Source organism: Typopeltis vanoorti, chromosome 3 (assembly GCF_054136105.1).
Source record: "Typopeltis vanoorti isolate ZY-2024b chromosome 3, IOZ_Tvanoo_1.0, whole genome shotgun sequence".
NCBI lineage: Eukaryota > Metazoa > Arthropoda > Arachnida > Uropygi > Thelyphonidae > Typopeltis > Typopeltis vanoorti.
In genome coordinates, this window is record NC_143551.1 from 5,363,261 (window position 1) to 5,387,487 (window position 24,227).

A 24,227-nucleotide genomic window follows, 5' to 3' on the forward strand; every position below is an offset into this window, starting at 1 on the left:
TTAGGTCGCATTCAGAAATCGGTTGACAGTGAATCTCTACTTTGCAATAAACAGCATGGGTGTACTAAGGGAAGGTCATATGTTAGCAACTTGCTCACATTCTATAATCCTGTTACCACTGAACTAGACAAGAGAAATGGATACACAGTGATACTTCTGGATTTTGCTAAGGCTTTTCACATAATGCAGCATGGAAGACTGTTGCATAAATTGGAGAATATGGGTTTGGGTTATAGAATATTATCATGGATAATCAACCAATTAGTATCTAATTCATGACATATACTTGAAACTTCAATGACAATACACTGATATACATGACTGGCAGATAACAAAAAGTAGTATGTGGCAGGGTGACTCTGCAAGATTTAAGGTAACCAGTTGGGTACCACAAGCACGAATGCTTGGTCCACTGTTATTCAATCTGTACATTAATGATATTCAAAAGGATTTGACAGGTGACAAACAACTATTTGTTGATGATGCAAAGATGGACAGAGTAATCAATAAAAACAATTGTAAAATCTTTAGTAAAAATTCCCTAAAAAATTAATTTCTCGTGAGATTTTACAAAGAAAAAAACCTGACATTAACATTTTCAATTTTGATATCATGTTTAATACCACTTTCCTTCATAATGTGATCCATATAGATAATGAATAACAGAGGGGATAATATACATCTTTGTCTCACACCAGATTTAACATTAAACCATCTTCCTGTACTTCCTTCAGTTCTAACTGCTGACTTACAACTCAAATAAAGACTAACTATTGCTCGACATAATACCCCACTGACACCATATAACTGCAGCATATTCAATAGCTTCTCTCTTGGCACCTTGTCATATGCTTTTTCCAGATCTACAAAACTTATATAGAGATCTTTGTTATATTCCCATGATTTCTCAACTTTTCGTCGTAAAGTGAAGATCTGATCCTAACAGCCTCTATTTGGCCTCAAAATCCAGCCTGTTCTTCACGAAGTTTTTCTTCCACAATTGTTCTCAACCGATTCTCAAGTATACTTGAATATATCTTGCCAGGAACACTCAGTATGGATATACATCTGTAATTCTCACATTCAGTTTTATTTCCCTTTTTATATATGGTACTATGAGAGCTCTACTCCAATCATCGGGAATTTGTCCCCCTGTCCAGGCATTCTGAACTATGCAATGCAGCACTGCAAGACTTTTATAACACTATACTTCAGCATTTCTGGTCGAATATCATCTACTCCTGCTGCTTTTCCACATTTTAAGCCTTTGATGGCTTTTTCTACTTCAAGTATGGATATGTATTCCTGACTGTATGCCTGTTGATTGTTCTTTACTAATGTGCTATCACTGCTTGTTTCATTTAGCAATTTCGCGAAGTAATTACTCCATACTTCAAAGATATCTTTTTCTCTCGTTTTCATCTCAACTTTATCATCTCTAAATCCTTTTACAGCACTCTTTCCTCCATTTCTAAGCTTCTCCAACAACCTCCAGAATATTTTGCCACCTTCTTTATATTTATTTTCTATGTTGTTGCCAAAGTCCTCCCATGACTTTTGATTAGCTAGTTTTACACAGCGTTTAGCTTTCTTATATTTGTCTCTGTATTCTCTAAGAGCACAAGCTAAATTATTTATTTGCCAGGAACTTTTCATAAGCGTTCTTCTTTTCCTTCATTGCCTCTTTAACTTCCTGTGTCCACCATGGAGTTCTGATTTTTCTATCCTTGCACACAACCTCCCCACATGCCTCTCTGTCTGAATCAATCAAGATTTTTTTCAAGGCTTGCCACTGAATCTCCAAGATTTGGTTCCTGTTCTCAAACTCTTTCATTTTTTCTTCAATAATCTTTGTGTATTTTAGTCTACAGTTCACATCTGAGAACAACTCAACTTTTATTCGCTTCAAAACTTTCTTACGTGTTATTCTTTTCAATATGAAATTCAATTTTATCCTGCTCAAGACAAAATAGTGATCACTTCCAATTTCAAATCCTCTGTACACTCTGGTGTCCTGCACCAGGGAGAAAACATCACTATCAACAATAACATAGTCAATGAGACTTTTCTTATTTCTCGACTCTTCTCTGCATGTGAATTTGTGCACATTTTTATGTTGGAACATGGTGTTAGTAATAACCAGTCCATGTCCTGAGCAGAAATCCAACAGATATTTGCCATTATTATTAGCTTTGCTCTTTTCTCCAAATTTTCCCAAAATATTTTTGTATGTCTCACAATCATTCCCTACTCCACTATTTAGATCCCCAACAAGGACCAACTTTTCCTTTTTCATTGTGTCAGTTGCTTTTTCTAAAGCCTCAAAAAATTCCTCCACTTCTACTTTAGTAGAACCTTCTGTGAGACCATAGGCACAAATAAGTCTCATTGTCCAGTTCTCCATTCTCGTATTTGCCCACATTCTACTTGAGACTGCTTGCCATTCAAGAAGATTAGGCTCGTATTTTGTGTTGAATACTATGGCTACTCCTTCTTTTCCTTGATTGTCATTGCCTGAATATAACATTTTGTATTTATTCCTCAGAAAGATCTCATCAGTTTTTGTCTTTTTTGTTTCAGTCACCCCTATTATGTCAATCTGGTACTTATCTAATTCCTCAGCTAGCTCCATTTCTTTGCCATTCAGGCTTCTTATGTTGATAGTACCAATCTTGAACTCTGGTGATGTTAAGTTGGGATGTGTTTTCAGATTTGTTCGAGGAGCTGACTTTTTGCTGTTCTCCCTGGTTACCTGGCGAAAACGTGGGGCCTTGTTTAACTGGGCAATGCCCCAGCCGTAATGAAATTTTGTAATGTTGTACCATCATTTTGTATTTTGGTTTAAGCCAATAAGAATACAATTTGGTCGGCTAAATCCCAAATTGCCAGTCCATCCTTGTTCATTCAGTATCCAGATCAAAGCAGATAAAGGAGTCATGCAGACTCTCACATTTATTTATTATCTATCTCGAAGAAATATACAAATCCATAGCCGGAGAACCAGGTCTATGAATAAATGCCATGAATATCAACCTCATCAAATATGCAGACGATATTATTATTCTTGCAGAATCTAAAAATCTTCTTCTTCTTCTTCTGCAGCTTCTCCCACTTAAGTGGGGTCACTGTTTCTTATGAGTCTCCTCCACACCTTCCTGTCTTGGGCTGTCACCACATCCAAGTTCTTCATCTTCAAATCCTCTTCTACCAGCTCCCTCCATCTCTTCTTTGGCCGCCCACGCTTCCGCCTTCCTTGCACATCCATCTGCATGACCCTTCTTCCCACATATTCGTCCTCCCTCCTCATCACATGACCAAACCATCTCAACCTTGCCTCCTGTATTTTCGCTCCTAAGTTCGTAACTTTCACTGTTCCCCTGACATAGTCATTTCTCAGATGATCCTTTCTGGTCACACCGCACATCCACCTAAGCATTCTCATCTCTGCTACTTCCATCCTGCTAATGTTATTTTTCCTCAGGGCCACAGTTTCTATAGCATATGTCATAGCTGGCCTCACTACTGTCCTATAAATTTTGCCTTTCAGATTGATCGGCACCCTCTTATCACATAACACTCCAGCCATCTCCCTCCAGTTCCTCCAACCTGCTTGTATCCTGCATCCCACTTCCTTCTCACCTCCTCCATCTTCTTCCACTGTCGAACCTAAGTATCTAAAGTCTCTCACCTTCCTGATGACATTTCCTTCCAGCTCCAGGTCTGTCTCCTGGCCACCGCCCACTGCGCAACACATATACTCTGTCTTACTTCTGCTCAGTCTCATACCTCTCTCTTCCAGTACTTTTCTCCATCTTTCCAGTTTAGTTTCCGCTTCTTCTCTTGAATCTACACAGAGCAAGATGTCATCTGCATACAACATTGTCCAAGGTGCATCTTCTCTCACCTCCTCTGTTACCACCTCCATCACAATATTAAACAGAAACGGACTTAATGCTGACCCTTGATGCAAGCCAACTGTTACTTGAAAACTTTCTGTCTGTCCCAAACAGGTGTCCTCCCACGATGAGTCTTCGGACTCCTTGGAGGTGTCAGGAATAATAATACTACTACTAACAGTATTTCATGTGGCAGCGAGTTTGAAACCATCTGGTGCGAGGTGGAATCTAACAAGATCAATTACATAGTGGGGTATTGTTACAGACCTGATGGATCGGTGGCTAGTGATGAAGAAATCCATCACCAAACAGAAAAGATGAGTACGAAAAGAGTAATCATAATGGAAGACTTTAATTATCCAAATATTGATTGGGCAGCAGTACAATCTCATGAGAAGAATAAAAATGAATTTATTGAGCTGTTGTAGGACAACTTCCTCAAACAGCACGTGACAGAAACTTGAGATCAAAGAGTGTTAGATTTGATTATAGTTATGACTTTAATAGGCAGAATAGTTATGACTTTAAGTGGAATGTCTTAACTATTCTGCCTCTGGTAGGTGACAGTGATTATGCAGTACTCACTTAGGAAGCAACTAAGTTTATGAATATTCCATTCTTACATGCTGAACTACAAAGCAGGAAATTATGACCAACTGAGGAGTATACTGAATTCAGTGGAATTAGATCGGTTGCTGGATGGGAAGAATATTGACAGTGCATTAGACTCATTTAAACAATACTTAAAAGATGCAATATCAGAATGTGTTATAAGGATTTGAAGAATAAATAGGACAAAAGTCAAATGGATGTGTAATCTTATTAAGCAAGAGATTCATAAGAAAAGTGCGATGTGGATGGAATACCGTTTGCATAAGGATGACGTCTGTTATGAATGCTATAAGCAGCAGGCTAGAATAGTCACAACTGTTGTATGGAAAGCAAAGTCTAATTATCAAAAGAAACTGGAAAGACAACCCACAAGAATTCTATCGATATGCTGCAAATAAAAGGAAGTATGAATATGAGAGAATAACTCTTCTAAATCCAGATGTCATGAGGGTAACAGAAGTAGAAGAGGATGTTCACTGTTACCTCTTCACTAGATGAAGAAACGCAGGCGTGTGAGGCCGAGGTATTAGAGCTGTTGCACAAACTGAATAAGAATTCAGCAACAGGGACTGATGGAATATCATCACATGTGCTAAAAGAGAGTTCAGCTGAAATGGCCATTCCTTTGAAGAGGATGTTTAATTTGAGTCTTAGAACAGGAGAGACTCTGCAGGAATGAAAAGAATGTATGGTAATGCCATTACACAAGGGTGGTGCAAAGACCGATGTATCCAACTATCAACCAATTAGTATATCGGGAGTTGTGAAGATTTTGGAAAAACTGGTTAGGGTCCACATTCAGAATTGGGTTAACAGTGAATCTCTACTTTACAATGAGCAACATGGGTTTACTAAGGGAAGATCATGTTTTAGCAACTTGCTCGTACTCTCTAACAATGTTACCATTGAACTAAACAAGGGAAATTGGATACACATGATACTTTTGTTTGCTAAGGCTTTTGACAGAATACAACATGGTAGACTGTTGCATAAATTGAAGAATATGGGTTTGGGTTATAGAATATTAGCATGGATAAGAGATAGAGCTGACTGACAGATAACAAAAAGTGGTATATTGGGGGGGGGGGGGGGGCGAGTGAGTCTGCAAGATTTAAGATAACCAGCAGCGTACCAGAGGTGCTTGGTGTTATTCAATCTGTACATCAATGATATTGGGAAGGATTTGACTAGCGACATACAACTATTTATACCAAGAAATTATATACTTGGTTTAATCGTTATCCAAGTGTAAGGAAACAAAATTTGTGCATGAAATATAATCAGGATTGGGGTAACTCATATGTTAAAGCTAATAACTTCACAACACTTGCCTTAGTATTCCATAATGAAATAATAATTATACATACCCATAAGGATATGGGTATGTATAATTATTATTATTATCACCCAAGACCCCATGGAGTCAAAGACTCATCTAGGAGGTCCTTTTATCATACATACAGCTCATCATACCACACTTTAAACATACACTCAAATTCTCTACAGACACCACACTCTCAGGCAACATTCCAATCATAGTAGTGATCCAATTCCAATGCATAGTGATCCTTCCCATAATGCTATGAATCATGGGAAGGATCACTATGCAGACCAGTTTCGACCCTTATTATAGCTATTTGCTGATGAAAGATAGGTAGGGTAATCAGGAATGCTGCTGATATGCAGTACTACTTGCAGAATGATTTGAATAGGCAGGAATTGTGGGCATGGGAAAATGGGTGTCAGTTCAATGTCAGTAAATGTAAAGTCATTCACTTTAGCTTGATTAAATATCCAATGTTGTAATATATTGGTGAGATTATGCTAGAAGAAACTGATGAGGCTAGGGATCTTGGGATGTTAGTTGGTAGAAAGTTGAAGTTCATGGCCTGTGTGGCAAAGATTGCAAATACAACTCAAAAGATAAATGCATTTGCTGAAACGAATGTTCACATGTAAAGATAAGGATGTCACTTTGCCTCTTTACAAGGCCTTGATAAGACATCACTTGGCCTATTGTATGCAGGTCTGGTCTCCGTAAACAAACAGGAGAAAGAGGATTACTATGATTGAGACTTACAAACTTCTGAAATGGTCATACAGGATTTCAGTTGATGGAATTTTTCAATTTATAGAGGGCAGGGAAAGGACAAGAGGGCATCCTTCTAAGCTGAGAATGAAGGCTGCTAAGAAGGGGGATAAAGGCTAGATTTTTCTCTCATAGGATGGTGTAAGCAAACAAAGAGTTTGCATCTCAAGTACTTTCAGGACTGGGGCAACTCGTGGTAAAGGTGGTATAAGTTCTCATCACTTGCCTTAGTATCCCATAATGCAAAGCACATCTCCTTGCGAACATGTATAATGCTATGCATTAAGGGAAGGGTCACTACTCAGACCAGTTTCGATCTTTATTGAGGTCTCATCAGTGGGAGCCAGACCCAGAGGTGGTGATACTAAGGTGGAAGTAAATATGACTTCTCAATTACTTTCACCTTATTATCACCACCACTGGGTCTGGCTCCCACTGATGAGACCTCAATAAAGGTCAAAACCGGTCTGTTTAGTGTCTTCCCTTAATGCATAGCATTATACATGTCTGCAAGATGTGCTTTGCATTATGGGATACTAAGGAAAGTGAGGAGAACTTATACCACCTTAGTATATTTTTCTTCCTTGATGTTTGTAATTTGTAGCTCATACTAAAAAGGCCATAATTCGTAACTCACACAACTGAAATCTCATGTCATCGAAAGAGAATTATGATTTTGGTAGAGAGAGATAGAGTGTGTGTGTGTGAGAGAGAGAGAGAGAAGAAGAGCAGATCACACCTCAAGTACGTAGGCTGCATGGAAGTACCAATTAGTAATAACAAAAAACACTAGTGAAGAAAGTTTTCTTTTAGCAATTTGATTAGATATTTTATTAGTTTACAGGTAAGCTGTAAATAAATGAACAAAAGTTGCTACATGATATAATAAATAAGGGCTTCACCACTTTAAGGAGGTATATGGTCAAGGACAATGAAGTAATTTTAATTTTGTGGTTACATAAGAACTCCAAAAAGAAATTATCCATCAAAAAGCACTGGATGCTTAAAACTATCTCAGTTCCAGCAAACAGTCAATTCCAAATATAGAAGCATTCTGTGCACAACATTCTTATTTTACTGATTATATGGGGTGCTTAAGGGTCAAAGCTGTATAACTGAGAGGAGACCTCCACATAGCCTTTAAAGGAATGCGGAGAACCGACCAGGGCTTCTGACCTAATGACCAATCCTCACCTTCTCGTGGTGCACCCTGTTGGGTATCTACTTTGATACTGAACGAACGAGGATGAGCTGGCAATCTGGGATTTAGCCGACCAAATTGTATTCTTATTGGTTAAACCAAAATAAAAAATGATGGCACAACATGACAAAATTTCATGCCAGCTGGGGCGTCGCCCGGTTAAACAAGGCCCCCGTTGTTTTCGCCAGGGAACCAGGGCTAACAGCGACAAGTCAGCTACTGGAAAAAATCTGAACACAAAACCCAACTGAACATCACCAGAGTTAAAGATCGGTACTATCAACGTAAGAAGCCTGAATGGCAAAGAAATGGAGCTAGCTGAGGAATTAGATAAGTACCAGATCAACATAATAGGGGTGACTGAAACAAAAAAGACCAAAACTGGTGAGATCTTTCTGAGCAATAAATACAAAATGTTATATTCAGGCAATGACAATCAAGGAAAAGAAGGAGTAGCCATTGTATTCAACACAAAATACGAGGCTAATCTTCTTGAATGGCAGTCAGTCTCAAGTGGAGTAATGTGGGCAAATATGAGAATGGGGAACTGGATAATGAGACTTATTTGTGCCTCTGATCCCACAGAAGGTTCTACTAAGGTAGAAGTGGAGGAATTTTTTGAGGCTTTAGAAAAAGCAACTGACACAATGAAAAAGGAAAAGTTGGTCCTTGTTGAGGATCTAAATAGCAGAGTAGGAAATGACTGTGAGACATACAAAAATGTTTTGGGAAAATTTGGTGAAAAGAGCAAAGCTAATAATAATGGCAAATATCTGTTGGATTTCTGCTCAGGACGTGGACTGGTTATTACTAACAAAATGTTCTAACATAAAAATGTGCACAAATTCACATGGCGAGAAGAGGCTAGGAATAAGAAAAGTCTCAATGACTATGTTATTGTTGATAGTGATGTTTTCTGCCTGGTGCAGGACACCAGAGTGTACAGAGGATTTGAAATTGAAAGCAATCACTATTTAGTCTTGAGCAGGATAAAAGTGAATTTCATATTGAAAAGAATAACATGTAAGAAAGTTTTAAAGCGAATAAAAGTTGAGCAGCTCTCAGATGTGAACTGTAGACTAAAACACAGAAAGATTATTGAAAAGAAAATGAAAGAGTTTGAGAACAGGAATCAAACCTTGGAGATTGTGGCAAACTCTGAAGAAAACATTGATTGATTCTGCCAGAGAGGCATGTGGTGAGGTTCTGTGCAAGGATAAAAAAATCAGAACTCCCTGGTGGACACAGGAAGTTAAAGAGGCAGTGAAGGAAAAGAAGAAAGCATATCAAAAGTTCCTGGCAAATAAGTCAGCTTTTACTTTTACAGAATACAGAGACAAATGTAAGAAAGCTAAACAGCGTGTAAAACTAGCTAAACAAAAGTCATGGGAGGATTTTGGCAAGAATATAGAAAATAAATATCAAGAAGGTGGCAAAAAATTCTGGAGGTTGTTGAAGAAGCTTAGGAATGGAGGAAAGAGTGCTGTAAAAGGAATTAGAGATGATAAACGTGACATGAAAACAGGAGAAAAAGATATCCTTGAAGTATGGAGTAATTACTTTGAAAAACTGCTAAATGAAACAAGCAGTGATGACAGCACAGTGATAAAAAACACTGACCAGGCATGCAGTCAGGAATACATATCCATACTTGAAGTAGAAAAAGCCATCAACGGCTTGAAATGTGGAAAGGCAGTAGGAGTAGATGATATTCGACCAGAAATGCTGAAGTATGGTGGTATAAAAGTCTTACAGTGGCTGCACTGCATAGTTCAGAAAGCCTGGACAGAGGGACAAATTCCCGATGATTGGAGTAGAGCTCTCATAGTACCCATATATAAAAAGGGAAATAAAACTGAATGTGAGAATTACAGAGGTATTTCCCTACTGAGTGTTCCTGGCAAGATCTATGCAAGTATACTTGAGAAACAGTTGAGAAGAATTGTGGAAGAAAAGCTTGGTGAAGAACAAGCTGGATTCAGGCCAAATAGAGGCTGTCAGGATCAGATCTTCACTTTACAACAAATAGTCGAGAAAGCCTGGGAATATAACAAAGATCTGTATTTAAGTTTTGTCGATTTGGAAAAGGCATATGACAAGGTGCCAAGAGAGAAGCTATTCAATACGCTGCAGTTATATGGTGTCAATGGGGCATTATATCAAGCAATACTTTGTCTTTATTTGAGTTGTAAGTCAGCAGTTAGAATTGAAGGAAGTACAGGAACTTGGTTTAATGTTAAATCTGGTGTGAGACAAGGATGTACATTATCCCCTCTGTTATTCATTATCTATATGGATCACATTATGAAGGAAAGTGGTATTAAATCTGATATCAAAATTGGAGATGTTAATGTCAGCTCTTTGTTTTATGCGGATGATGTTATACTTCTAAATAAATCTGCTACAAGTCTGCAAGATTCTCTGACTAAATTGAATAGCTGTTGTAATAAATATGGTACGAAGGTCAGCAATAAAAAGACAAAGACAATGAAAATAGGCAGAATCATTGAAAATGTCAACTGTGTTGTGAATGGAGAACCTGTGGAACAAGTAAAACATTTCAGCTACTTAGGCACGATTTTTACTGAAGATGGTAAATTAAATATAGAAATAGACAACAGAATCAGCAAAGCTGGTATGGGTAGGAAGTCAATTGAATAAATTCATATGGAGTAAGAGAGAAATTAGTCGGAACACTAAATTAGCTGTATACAAGACACTGTTCAAACCAGTTTTAACTTATGGATCTGAGAGCTGGGTCAGAAGTAAAACACTTGACCAAAGACTAGAGACCGCAGATATGAGAGTCCTAAGAAAGATTCGAGGCGTGAACAGATGGCATCAATGCCAATATCATATTAAAAATGAGGTTATTAGGAAAGAACTTGACATTGTCAGCATCCAGGAATGCGTTAGCAGAGCTAATCTCAGGTGGTATGGTCATTTAAATAGAATGGGAGAGGAAAGATTAGCAAAACAAGTGTTCTCTGCCAGGTTGGCAGGAAAACGACCCAGAGGAAGACCAAGATATAGGTGGATTGATACGGTACAAAGTGCCTTAGACGATAGAAATATAAGATCTGATAATGTTGGAGTCTTGACAAGTAACAGACTGATTTGGAGGAAAATTGTAGATAGGAAGTTAGTAATGATGTAATTTTTTCATGTAGTACTGTCATATCTTGTACACCCCTTGAGGGTACATGGCAGGAATTTGATGATGATGATGAATTTTTCTCTGGTGATATTAGCTATAAATTAATGATATGATGGAATAAAATATGCATTTATATTTTTAATATAAATATGCAATTCCACAAGTTCAGTTCGATATAGATATTTAAACAGAAACAAAAGCACACGTGCACACATTTCTCATTCACATATAAGCATATCTTTGTCCTATGTAAAAGTTCATTATGTAAGTAATCATAAATAGCATACCAAGCGAAGCTCCGCTTCTACAGATACGAGTCTCTAAGGTAAAGGTACATGCCTGCCAAGTAGTTCCCATTCCTTTTAAAGTAAAGTTGTAGAATACAGCACCTGCAGTCAGGGGTACAGTAATTATTCTGGTAGGAGAAAAAGATATTAAACTTCGGAGAAAAGAAGGAAGAATAACAATTTGATGCCTGGTTTTAGGTTTATATCGCTCTCCTAAAAGATCCACCTGAAAGAAAGAACATATGTCTACATTACAATCTACATGCTAAAGTCACAGTAATTTGATCAGCTGTTAATACTGCTGTACTACTGGCTTGACCTCTGATGGGGGGGGGGGGGACCTTACTACATCAAAGCTAAAGTCTTTTTATTATGCCTTTTGGTTAAAAATCATTAAGAGAAATGTTGAGCTAGAGAGCAACATGCTCTCATGTAATTATTGACATAAATTAGAACAAAAGCGTTTCATTCTAATGCATTAATCAATAAAAAAGGACTAGAAAGATTAATTACACAAGATGTTTTTTCTAAATTCAACAATGTAATACATATAATAGAGTGAAAAAAAATGCTAAATTAAATAATATGAATGCAAAAGCAGAAAGCTAGTTATATCTATATCAAAAAAGGATTGTCCTAACAGATCCAGAGCTGCGAGATTTTTAATAAACACAGACCAAACTAGGTGAAGAAGTAAGTCTTGGTTTATATTACATTTATATACACGCACATATTTTTTTTTTTAATTAGTTTAATTTTAGTTTTAGCTACAATTGCAGTCTCGTTTATTTTGTAACCACCTAATTGTGGCGAACCTGTGAAAATAGGATTAATGCTCTTTGTTTTAGATTAACCTTGTGCACACTCTGTTAATTTCTGGTCAAAATATCTGCAATAACAAAAATTATTATTCTTTATTCTTATGAATATAAGCCTCTAATCATCAGTACTATGTCACAAGATAGTTTACAGGTGGAATCTGCTATGTAGGACAGGTAAGCATATCAGAGCACATCAAAGGCATGGAAAAAAAGACACCATAAGTATTTTACCTGACTATGATAAAAATGAATTAAAAAGAAGGGCTACGATAGTAAACGATTTGATGCATAGGCTATGTTAGAAGGAATGGATGCAGGTTTTTGGATGTGTGGAGTGAGTCTGAGGGAAGATTGGATTTGTATAAGAGCGATGGCCTACACCTGAATGTGTTTGGTATCAGGAGTCTGGAAAAACTAATAACTGGTATGAGACCTAACACAGAGAGTCAGGGAAACTAAATTATAAAGGTATATAACCGTGTTAATGACGGGAATAGGCTTTGTCATGGAAATGTTGACGAAGCGAGAACAATTTCGGGTTTGTGTTCGTCCGGTTTGGACCCATCATATGTATGCAAGGATGTCTACATGTGTAAGGCATTAGAGAATAACAGAGATCTGCAAGTTGTCCAACTGTGTCAGGCAGACTGAAAACAAGAGTATACAAAAGAACATGCAGGTAGATTATTATGGCTGTACACAAATACTAAAAGTATCAGAAACAAAGGGGGTAGAGTTTGTTGCCTTAGTCAATATGTTGCAACCTCATATTGTAGGAATTAGTGAGACCTGGCTATCAGAATCAGACCTACTAACTGGTATCGAGTGTCATGGGTACAATATTTTTAGGAAGGATAGAGTGGACAGGTGAGGAGGGGGCATGCTGCTAATGATATTGGATGACTTAAATCCAGTTAGAGTTGAGACCAATGAATGTAATAATACTACTAATAATATTTCATGTGGCAGTGAGTTTGAAGCCATCTGGCGTGAGGTGGAATCTAACAAGACAAATCACATAGCGGGGTGTTGTTACAGACCTGGAGGATCGGTTTCTGGTGATGAACAAATGCATCCCCAAATAGAAAAGATGAGCGCAAAAAGAGTAATCATAATGGGAGACTTTAATTATCCAATTAGCATCTCAGGAGTGTTGAAGATTTTGGAAAAATTGGTTAGGGCCTGCATTCAGAAATGGGTTGACAGTGAATCTCTACTTTGCAATGAGCAACATGGGTTTACTAAGGGAAGGTCATGTTTTAGCAACTTGCTCACATTCTATACAATGTCACCATTGAACTAGACAAGGGGAATGGATACACCATGATACTTTTGGATTTTGCTAAGGCTTTTGACCAAATACAGCATGGCAGACTGCTGCATAAATTGGAGAAAATGGGTTTTGGTTATACAATATTAGCATGGATAGAGGATGGCTGACTGACAGATATCAAAAAGTGGTATACATGGGATCTGAGTCGCGAGGTTTAAGGTAACATGTGGAGTACCACAAGATCAGTGCTTGGTCCGCTGTTATTCAATCTGTACATTAATGATATTGGGAAGGATTTGACAAGCGACATCCAATTTTTTGCTGATGATGTAAAGATAGGCATGGTAATCAGGTAATCAGCTGATATGCAGTCTTTGCAGAATGATTTGAATAGGATGGAATTGTGGGCATGGGAAAATGGGTGTCAGTTCAATGTCAGTAAATGTAAAGTCATTCACTTCGGCATGATAAGATATCCAATGTCGTATTATATTGGTGGAATTAGGTTAGAAAAAACTGATGAGGCTAGGGATCTTGGAGTATTAATAGATAGGAAGTTGAAGTTTAGGGGCAATGTGGCAAAGATTGCAAATACAACTCAAAAGATAATTGCAATGCTGAAATGAACGTTCACATGTAAAGAAAGGGATGTTATTTTGCCTCTTTACAAGGCCTTGATAAGCCCTCACTTGGACTATTTTGTGCAGGTCTGGTCTCCTGGTTTCCGTTGTGATTCTGTGAAAGTGGTAAAAATGATATCAGGATTATGAAATACACAATTATGATGACAGATTGAGAATTTGTAGACTGCAGACACTAGCAAACAGGAGAAAGAGGGTTGATATGATTGAGAAGGATCATACAGGATTTCAATTGATGGAATTTTTCAATTTATGGAGGGTGGGGAAAGGATGAGAGGGCATCCTTGGAAGATCAGAATGAAGGCCGCCAAGAAGGGTGTGAGGGCTAGATTTTTCTCTCAGAGGGTGGTGTGTGATTGGAATGGATTGCGATTGGAGGTTGTGAGTGCAAGCAGTGTGAATGAATTCAAGAATAAGTATGATAGCTGGTGTGTGTACTATGTGGCCTCCCTCGATGACTCTCTAACTCCCTGGAGGTCTCTCTTAATAATAATAATAAATGAGGAGTAGCAGTACATACAACAGAAACTGAACACCAAGTACTCTGACAACCCACTGATATGATATATGACTACAATTTCTACATGAGCATTCAAAGAGTAATCTGAAATATTAAAAAACCCACACCACTGAAATAAGAAACAAGACATGATCCTATATCAGATTTGGTGATCTTTCATTTAAAACCTGGGGAACATAGAGCTCATATCTCTCATCATATCATAAACCATCAGGATTCAATATTAAAACATGTTTCCAGCATGCCTTTTTTCAAAGATTATGTTGTTACTTTTAACTGCTTGTTGCCAAACTCAGTCATATTAATTCACTTCCTTCCTCCCCTTCTGCTAATTGAAGTATAACAATAAAGACATAAAACTAGTAGAGATCAAAACAAAATTGTTCTATCAACTTTCTATATGTGGAATAAATACTGGTTTAAAGACAATATCTGGAATTATGGCCACAGCAACTGAGGCCATGAGCCCAACATATTATGTATCTTTAATTGTTTGTGTGTTCTTCTGGCAGGTTTGCTTGTTCTGCAGAATTATAAACCTAAATTACCAGAAAAGAGAGAAAGAGAAGCATTCTTCATTCACAGCTGTTAATAATTTTAAGAAAAATTGAGTTACTAGTTTCTACTGTACTGAAAACAAGAAACATAATATTTTTATTTTTTTTTACCTGCCCACGAGATGGTGAAATGTGTATTAGAAGGTGCGTATATTTTTTAGAAAGTAAAACTGTAGTCTTTATTTGGACCAATCTACGCTGTAAACCTTTGTGCTTTACTGGAATCAGTTCTGCTTGCTCAGACAAATTTTCTCCTTGTTCACTATAAGTAAAAACAGCATCATTATTCAAATTGCATAAATGCAATAATCCCTTAATATAAAATGGAAATTTACACTAAAATGACAAAAAGAAAACTATAACTGAGAATAATAATGCAACCTCTTCACCTGAACCTCAGATGATTCAACTGCAATAGGGGGAGTAACTTCCATACAACAAAATTCAAAAATTCAGCTAATCAAACAGCTTCCAAACATAGTAGTCATGTCTGAAAAAGAAAAGTGCACCCAACCTGTGAGATTATAGCAGATGCACAGTATAATGAAGTAGTCCTTCGTGTTATAATGAAATCAGCTACCAAAAAGTAGTTCAACTGAAATCCCTAGTAGAAATTCATCATTAGTTCACTACTGTGAATATCAGTAGATTTCAAAATTTACTATCTAGCAACTTTTTTTTTTTTTTTTATGTTGTTCCCCCCCACCACAAAAGGTTATTTGGAAACCTATAGTACATTTTGTACTATAGGTTTGCAAATGGGTGCATGGGCTAAGGATTTTTTCTATTTTTATCAATTTTATATATATTTTTGTATTTTTTTTTAATTTATTTTTTACATAGTCTGGAAACCCTGCTCTAGAGTCTCACATGGAACTTTTTCAAGCCACTTACTAAACTTAAGCTGAATTCAAGATACTGTTTTCGCACCTTACAGGGTACACTGGCAGCACTTGCGAAGGACTTACCAGAGAATGATTTCTTGAGTCTCCAGATCTGGAGTTGAATAGCACAGGATAATGTTTGGGGTTTAAGCCTCTTCTGGTCCAACATGTGGGAACATAGATAAAATGTAACACTGTTTCAGTGCAAAGTTAGAAAATAAAATAAAATAATGAAATCTCCACTAAGCTGGGTGGTGGTCTCATACTGAGCAATGACTCAGTATGAGACCTAGCAGATGATATCAAAATCTACACAATATTTTTTATACATTTCTTTTTTAACTTTTCTTTATGAACAGCTGCAATATCATGATGAGATGTGAAAGGAGGCCATTACAGCCTTAGATTAAAGGATAAATCTAACCTAATGTCTGAAGTGATAGACATTACTGAAATTTTACAATCCTTCAGTAAACCACAGTAACTTAAGCTGAACTAGTTTATTTAGTTCAATCAGCTACCAGTTTAAAGGATAAATCTAACCCTACTTTTAATATATTAATATTAAAAGTTGAGAACAGCACATAAATGCTGAAAAACAACATCCTAGAACACAGAGTGAACTGCTCTGTGGACAGTAGCAATGAAAAAAAAACTAGAAATTTTATATGCTTTAAAACCAGGAACAAACATATAATTGAATACAAAACAAAAAGATTTCAAACAGCATCCTAACTCTTACCATTCAGATTAAATCTGCAAGAGTTGGGATAAACCAATTCTTATAGTGCTTTAAGTCATATTTAAGTTATCATAAGCAGCTGCTATCTTGCAGACAGGCTTGATGTTAGATGTAATTCATAACTTATTTTAAAAGTATTACCACACCAAAACAAAACACTAATTATAAAATGTCTATTAACTAGCTTAAAGTTCGCTGTATTTCAAACCAGCATCCTAAGAGCAAAACGATGCGTTGCAAATTGTTTTGTTCTTTTCGCTTACTCATTGTGAAATGAGTAAGTGAAACAACTCAAACTGCAAAAAGATTTGCAGTTCTAATCTTAAAGTCTGTAATGCTGTATAAAAGGAATTATTGCAGTTGTGTATGAGTTGATCAAAGATGACTGTCTTCTAAATTTCTGCCCGAGTAATGCAGACATTCTTTTAACTATAGAATCAAACGTATACCACAGTAAAAATTAAATTTATTATGCAGATATTTCGTCTTAAGTATCATAAGACATCATCAGTGCAAACACTGAATAACAATAAGAAATATGAATAAAGAAACAGTTGAGTGCATGTGTTAACTTGAAATCCCTCTATGTATACAGTGGTGTTCACTGATTAAAAGTATCATCATCATGAAATTCCTGATATGTACCTTCAAGGAGTATACAGGATATGATAATAATACTACATGAAAAACTTACATCATTACAAACTTCCTATCTACAACTTTTGCCCAAATCAATCTATGATCTGTCAAGACTCCAACATTATCAGATCTTATGTTTCTGTCCTCTAAGGCACTTTTTACTGTCTCTTTCCACCTATATCTCAGACTTGTTTTGCTAATTTCCTAGATGCTAACAACGTACTTTCCTAATATCCTCATTTTCAATGTGATATTGCTATCTGTTCACACCTCTAATCTTTCGCAGGACTCTCATATCTGTGATCTCTAGACTTTGGCCAAGTGTTTTATTTCTAACCCAGCTCTCAGATCCAAAAGTTATAATTGCATCTTGTATACAGCTAATTTAGTGTTTTGACTAATTTCTCTATTATTCCATATAAATTTATTCAGTTGGTTGACCTCCTACCATAAAAACTTTATCAATTCTGTTGTCTTTTTCCATATATAATTTACCATTTACACTAAAAATTGTGCCTAAGCAGCTGAAATGTTTTACTAATTCTATAGGTTCTCCATTGTAGTTGATATTTTCACTGCTTCTATTTCCATTGTCCTTGTCTTGTTATTGCTGACCATCATGCCATATCTATTACAACAATTATTCAATTTAGTCAGGGAAAATCTTGCAGACCTATACTGAATTTATTTAGAAGTATAACATCATCTGCATAAAGTAAAGAGCTGAGATTAACATCTCCAATTTTGATATCAGCTTTAATCCAACTTTCCTTCATAATGTGATCCAATAGATAATAAATAATCTTCCTGTACTTCCTTCAATTCTAACTACCTAAACTCAAATAAAGATTAAATATTGCTTGATATAATGCCCCACTGACATGTTTTGAATAGCTTTTTTCTTGACACCTTTTCATATGCCTTTTGCAGATCTACAAAACTTAAATACAGATCTTTGCTATATTCCCACGATTTCTCAACTATTTTTCGTAAAGTGAAAATCTGATCCTAACAGCATCTATTTGGCCTGAATCCAACTTCTTCTTCACCAAGCTTTCCTTCCACAATCTTTCTCAGCCATCTCTCAAGTACACTTGCACAAATCTTACCAGGAACACTCAGTAGGGAAACACTCTGTAATTCTCACATTCAGTTTTATTTTCCTTTTCATATTTGGGTACTATGAGAGCTCTACTCTACTCATCTGGAATTGGTCCCTCTGTCTAGGCCTTCTGAACTATGCAGTGCAGCCACTGTAACACTTTTATATATACATACTTGAGCATTTCTGACCAAACATCATCTATTCCTGTTGCTTTCCACATTTCAAGCTTTTGATGGAATTTTCTACTTAGAGTATGTATTCCTGACTGCATGCCTGCCGAGTGTTTTTCACTGTGATGTCACTGTGTTACGTCGTTGTTTTTCTTATTTATATCTTCCCTTTCTATCTTTCAATTGCTATTTTACTTCTTCAGATATTGGGCCAAATATACTTACATCTAGGATTGTTTCCTTTTCGGATACTGGCAAATTTATATTATGCTGCACCAGCCAGTATCCTATAGAAGAAAAGATCCTTACTCTGGGAGACAATACTAGATTCTGAGGTGCTCTTACACAATGTTTTACTTTAATACGGCTGTATAGATTCAGACTGCAGTCGTGACCTAAATCGATGATTATATACACTTTCTAATTCCTTCCCGCTAAAAGAGGTTCTATTTTTATAAGTGGTAATTCGGAATCGTAGTCAGGCATGACTCAGGTTTAGGCAAATAAATCATGTTTATTGGAATATCAAAGCAAAATACACTAAAGAATTTCATGCATTCAATTCATCTCAATACTAAATAAGGAAACTCAAGTTAAAAGATCAACACACTTTAAGTTTAAATCAAAGGTTATAAAGCATGTAAAAAAACAGTAACTGATAATTGGGATAGATAGCAAATGATATGGTGTTAAACCAAAAGTCCTTCTGCAAGCAATTCATAAGATAATATGACAAATATTCTAATGTTATTCAGTTACTATAAATCTATAATCCTAGTCTCGTTATGTTAAATCAATCATATACAACACAAAAGATCTCTTCCAAACAATTCTTCTTATTCTCAAAAGGAGGCTAACTATCTAATTAGAGTCTGTCCACAAAGTCCTTTAGAATAATGTTCATAATTTACATTCACAAATAATTTTCTCTCTTCTAAGGAATTCTAAATACAAAATAGAGTAATTCTACTTTACCGAACTTTTTTCCGATGTCTTTCAACACCACGTGTACGTCTGGTTACTTCTTGTCTATTGGCTGTCCTTACGCCAGCGTAGGGGCTACGCTATCTTCATAATTACTGCCGAATATGAACTCGATTCTTTGTGTCTCAGGAAACATCTCTATTCCTCTCGATGGGACTTTTCAGCGAGGTTTGATTCTGCTAGGACTGGAAACTTCACCTCAGCATGGAATCCTACCCCATTCTCAGGAAAACTCGCCGTCCAACATCATAGCACTGATGCTTCATCCCCCCCTTACTCGAACCAACAGCTAACTTCTAAACCAGGAACCAGGAAAAAGATAAGAGAAGAGAGAGCCGATGCGGTGCTCATTCCCTTATATTCTTCGTTCAAGCACCACCTTTTTCGGAGTCCCCTTTGCACACGACCTATATCTTTTCTCCCCTTGGGTTTATCCCTTGCTCTCCCCTTTGCTGTTATACTCTTGTATTCACGGAATTCGCATCGATGTACCTTCCGTGTAAGCTCCAAACTCCGGCGTTACGCTGGACAGGTGTAGTTGTACACCTTCTATGAATTGTTACTTAATATCTACTTGGTGACTCACAATCATTCCATACAGCTAAAGCGAGGCTAAAATAATATTAACAAATTTCTCTTTTAAGACATTCGCCAATTCAATCTTGGTATGATCACAATAGGTTAAAGTAGATGGTACATAAAATTAATGCAATTTTATACATATGTGAAGAAGTTTCACTTTAATTTCAGCTGATGTGCAGGTATTTCTCTTTGTCTGTGTAGCTTAGTATATTAGACCTTGAATGAATGATTTCTTTGCAAGATTCCTTCACTCAGGATCTAACAACTGATTGTTTTGCTGAACAATTTTTCAAAGTAATTACTCCATACTTCAAGGATATTTTTGTCACAGTTTTCATGTCACCTTTCTTCTTCTTTGAGTGCCATCTCCTATCGGAGGTCAGCGACCACCTTGGCAAATTTTGAGCGATTCTCAGCTATTCTGAGCAGTCTCTCAGAGTTCACACCAGTCCACTGTCTGATATCTGCCAGCCAAGATTTTCTTCGTCTTCCTTGTCCTCTTCTTCCATTTATCTTCCCTTTTATAATCAATTGAAGTATCTTATATTTTTCATTACGAAGTAGGTGACCAAGATATGCAGTTTTCCTTCTTTTTATGGTATTTAAAAGTTCACGTGATTTCCCCATTTGTTTCAGTACTTCCTGATTGGATGTTTTTGCTGTCCATGGGATTTTTAACATTCGCCTGTATAACCACATCTCAAAGGCTTCAAGTCTTTTTATTGATGTTGTCTTCAAGGTCCAAGTTTCTGCACTGTACAGCAGTACAGACCATACATAGCATTTAACCATGCGTACTTTAAGCTCTAAGTTTAAACTGCGGTTACACAGTGTTGATTTCATCAAGAGAAATTTTTTCTTGCCATTTCAATTCTAACTTTTATTTCCATTTCTGGATTGCAATCTTCATTTAACCAGCATCCGAGATATTTAAACTTTGCCACTCTTTCTATTTGTTTCCTATTTAAAGAAAGTGCTAAATTAAAAATTGGTTTCTTACTTATGACCATGAATTTAGTTTTGGTGATATTTATTTTTAATCCCATTTTTTCACTCAATGCATTTATTAGCTCCAAAAGATTTTGAAGATCCTGAATATTGTCAGCCAGAAGAGCTGTATCATCGGCATATCGGATGTTACTGATGATTTCACCATTTACACTAATCCCCTCCTTTCTTCCTTCCAAGACTTTTTGAAATATGGCTACTGAGTAGATGTTAAAAAGAAGAGGTGACAGCACACATCCTTGCCTTACTCCTCGTCTGATGTTAATGGAGTCTGTAATAATGTCATCAACTTGAACAGATGCCTTTTGGTTCCAATATAAGTTTTCAATGATCCTGATCTCTATGGGCATTTGCAGGTGGCCTAGGATGTAAAGAGAGATCTCTGATAATTAATGTTTCCCAAATTTTGGGAAGTTTAATGCAATTGTATTTGTTTAAATTCGGTTGATTCTTGAGTGCAGATGCAAATTCAAAGAATAGTCTTTCTTTTTTGAATTTACTATGGTGGAGCATGGTGGTTTTTTCCCCAGGAGATCCTGTGGGAGATACTGAGTTCCTTTAGTTTTACTCACTATTGTATTATTTTTGTGTGTGTGTTGTTACAAAAAGTTTTTTTGTAATTCCTGAAGATGTCTCTGTGACGGAGACGAAATACTGGAAGTATTAAAATTATGTTTAATCCTTTCTCAGTGCTGATAATATTCCATTAAACCTCCAACATGAATTCTTTCATTTTTTCTTGAATAATGTTTGTGTATTTTAGTCTACAGTTTACATCTGAGAGCTACTCAACTTTTATTCGCTTTAAAACTTTCTTACATTTTCTTCTTTTGAATATGAAATTCAGCTTTATCCTGCTGAAGACTAAATGGTGATCACTTCCAATTTCAAATCCTCTGTACATTCTAGTGTCCTGCACCAGAGAGAAAACATCACTATCGACAATAACATATTCAATGAGACTTTTCTTATTCCTTACTTCTTCTCTCCATGTGAATTTGTGCACATTTTTATGTTGGAACATTATGTCAGTAATAACCAGTCCAAGCCCTGAGCAGAAATTCAACAAGATCAACTTTTCCTTTTTCATTGTGTCAATTGCTTTCTCTAAAGCCTCAAAATATTTCTCCACTTCTACCTTAGTAGAACCTTCCGTGGGACCATAGGCACAAATAAGTCTCATTGTCCTGTTCCCCATTCTCATATTTGTCCACATCACTCAAATTGATATTGCTTGCCATTCAAGAAGATTAGCCTCGTATTTTGTGTTCAATACTATAGCTACACCTTCTCCCTGATTATCATTGACTGAATATAACATTTTGTATTTATTGCTCAGAAAAATTTCACCAGATTTTGTCTTTTTTGTTTCAGTCACTCCTATTATGTCGATCTGGTACTTATTCAATTCCTCAGCTTCATTTCTTTGCCATTCAGGCTTTTTATGTTGATAGTACCGATCTTGAACTCTGGTGATGTTGAGTTGGAGTGTGTTTCAGGATTTGTTGCAATAGTTGACTTTTTGCTGTTTACCCCAGTTCTCTGGCAAAAACAATGGGTTGTCTTGTTTATCAGGGTGACGCCCCAGCCAGCATGAAATTCTGCCATGTTCTACTATCATTTTTGTTTAAGCCAATAAGATAAATCCCAAATTGCCAGCCCATCCTTGTTTGTTCAATATCCAGGTAGATACCTAACAGGGTGCATTTCTTAGGTATCTAACAATTCTTGTTTTAGCGATTCTTTGAAAGAACAAATCTCATATGTTCTTGATACTAGGGATTTTATGATGCCATAGTTTTGAGATGGATGGTGGGTAGATGTACTGTGATGTTTCTGGCATTTTGACCTCATGGATAAATTTGGTGCATTTTCTTTGTTCTATTTCCAGCTATTTCCTTGGCTTTCTTTCCCACCATTTGTTTACTGAACTTAGCTAAAAATTTCTCCTTTCTACTATTTTATAGTTTTCATAAAAATGCAAATAAATTTCATGTTATGCTTCCCAAAGGATTACTCTCAATAGCAGTTTTGTGATGTCAACTGTGATGCCATTTATGAGGAAAGTGAGCTGCTATCATTAACATTAATGCTTTTACTTTTGCAATAGTGAGTTTACAATAAAACTGGTTCTATGGGACTTAAACCAGATATTTTCAGGAGTTCATTATAATGCATCATTTTATTATTTTGATGTTTGATATATTGCACTTCTGCTGTACAGCTGTTATAAATCGGGCCACTTCCAAGCAGCAAAATAACTCTAAGATGGACACATTAAACATTTACTTTCTAAATTCTTATGATCAACTTGAGTGTCAGAAACTCTGAAACTTACTTTCAAAGACTGACTGCTGTTGTAAAATGAAACAGTAGTGACAAAATACCATCAAATTCCTGTACCCTCAAGAGGTTTAACAGGATATTATGATAGTACAGAATGAAAAAGTTACATCATTATTAACTTTCTATCAATAATTTTCCTCCTAATCTGTTATCTATCAGACTCCAATATTAACAGATCACATTTTTCGCTCTTCCAAGGCACTTTTTACTTTGTCAATCCACTTTCCTACCAAACTGGTAAAAAACACTTGTTTTGTTAACCTTTCCTCCAATTCTGTTTAAGTGTCCATACTGCCTTCGATTAGCTGTGCTAACACATTCCTTAATGTGTTAGCATAGATCTTTCCTAATATCTTCATTTTTAATATGATACTGCAATTGATGCATGTTCAACTCCCCAAATCTTTCTCATCTCATATCTGTGGTCTGCAGTCCCTGATCAACTCTTTTATTTCTAACCCAGCCCTCAGACCATAAGTTAAAATTGTTTTGAACACTATCATGTATACAACTAGTTTAGTGTTTTGACTAATTTCTCTACTATTCCATATGAATTTATTCAGTTGGCTTCCCACCCTACCAACTTTGCTAATTCTGCTATTTCCACATCGTATTTAATTTGCCATCTTCACTAAAAATTGTGCCTAAATAGCCAAAATGTTTACTTGTTCTATAGGTTCTCCATTCAGAATGCAATTGATGTCTTTAATGTT

At 36.3% G+C, this 24,227-nt stretch overlaps 1 protein-coding gene across 1 annotated transcript in view; it reads right to left on the bottom strand.

Moving 5' to 3' along the window:
- The window catches only part of LOC150107877 (GPI inositol-deacylase-like), a 301,804-nt gene that overhangs the window by 212,908 nt on the left and 64,669 nt on the right, over positions 1 to 24,227 (bottom strand). The window contains exons 4-5 of the mRNA XM_090415403.1: positions 15,166 to 15,316; positions 11,243 to 11,468 (exon numbers count right to left, since the gene is read on the bottom strand). Coding sequence (XP_090271529.1) covers positions 11,243 to 11,468; positions 15,166 to 15,316 — 377 coding nt within the window. The remainder of the gene's footprint in view (positions 1 to 11,242; positions 11,469 to 15,165; positions 15,317 to 24,227) is intronic.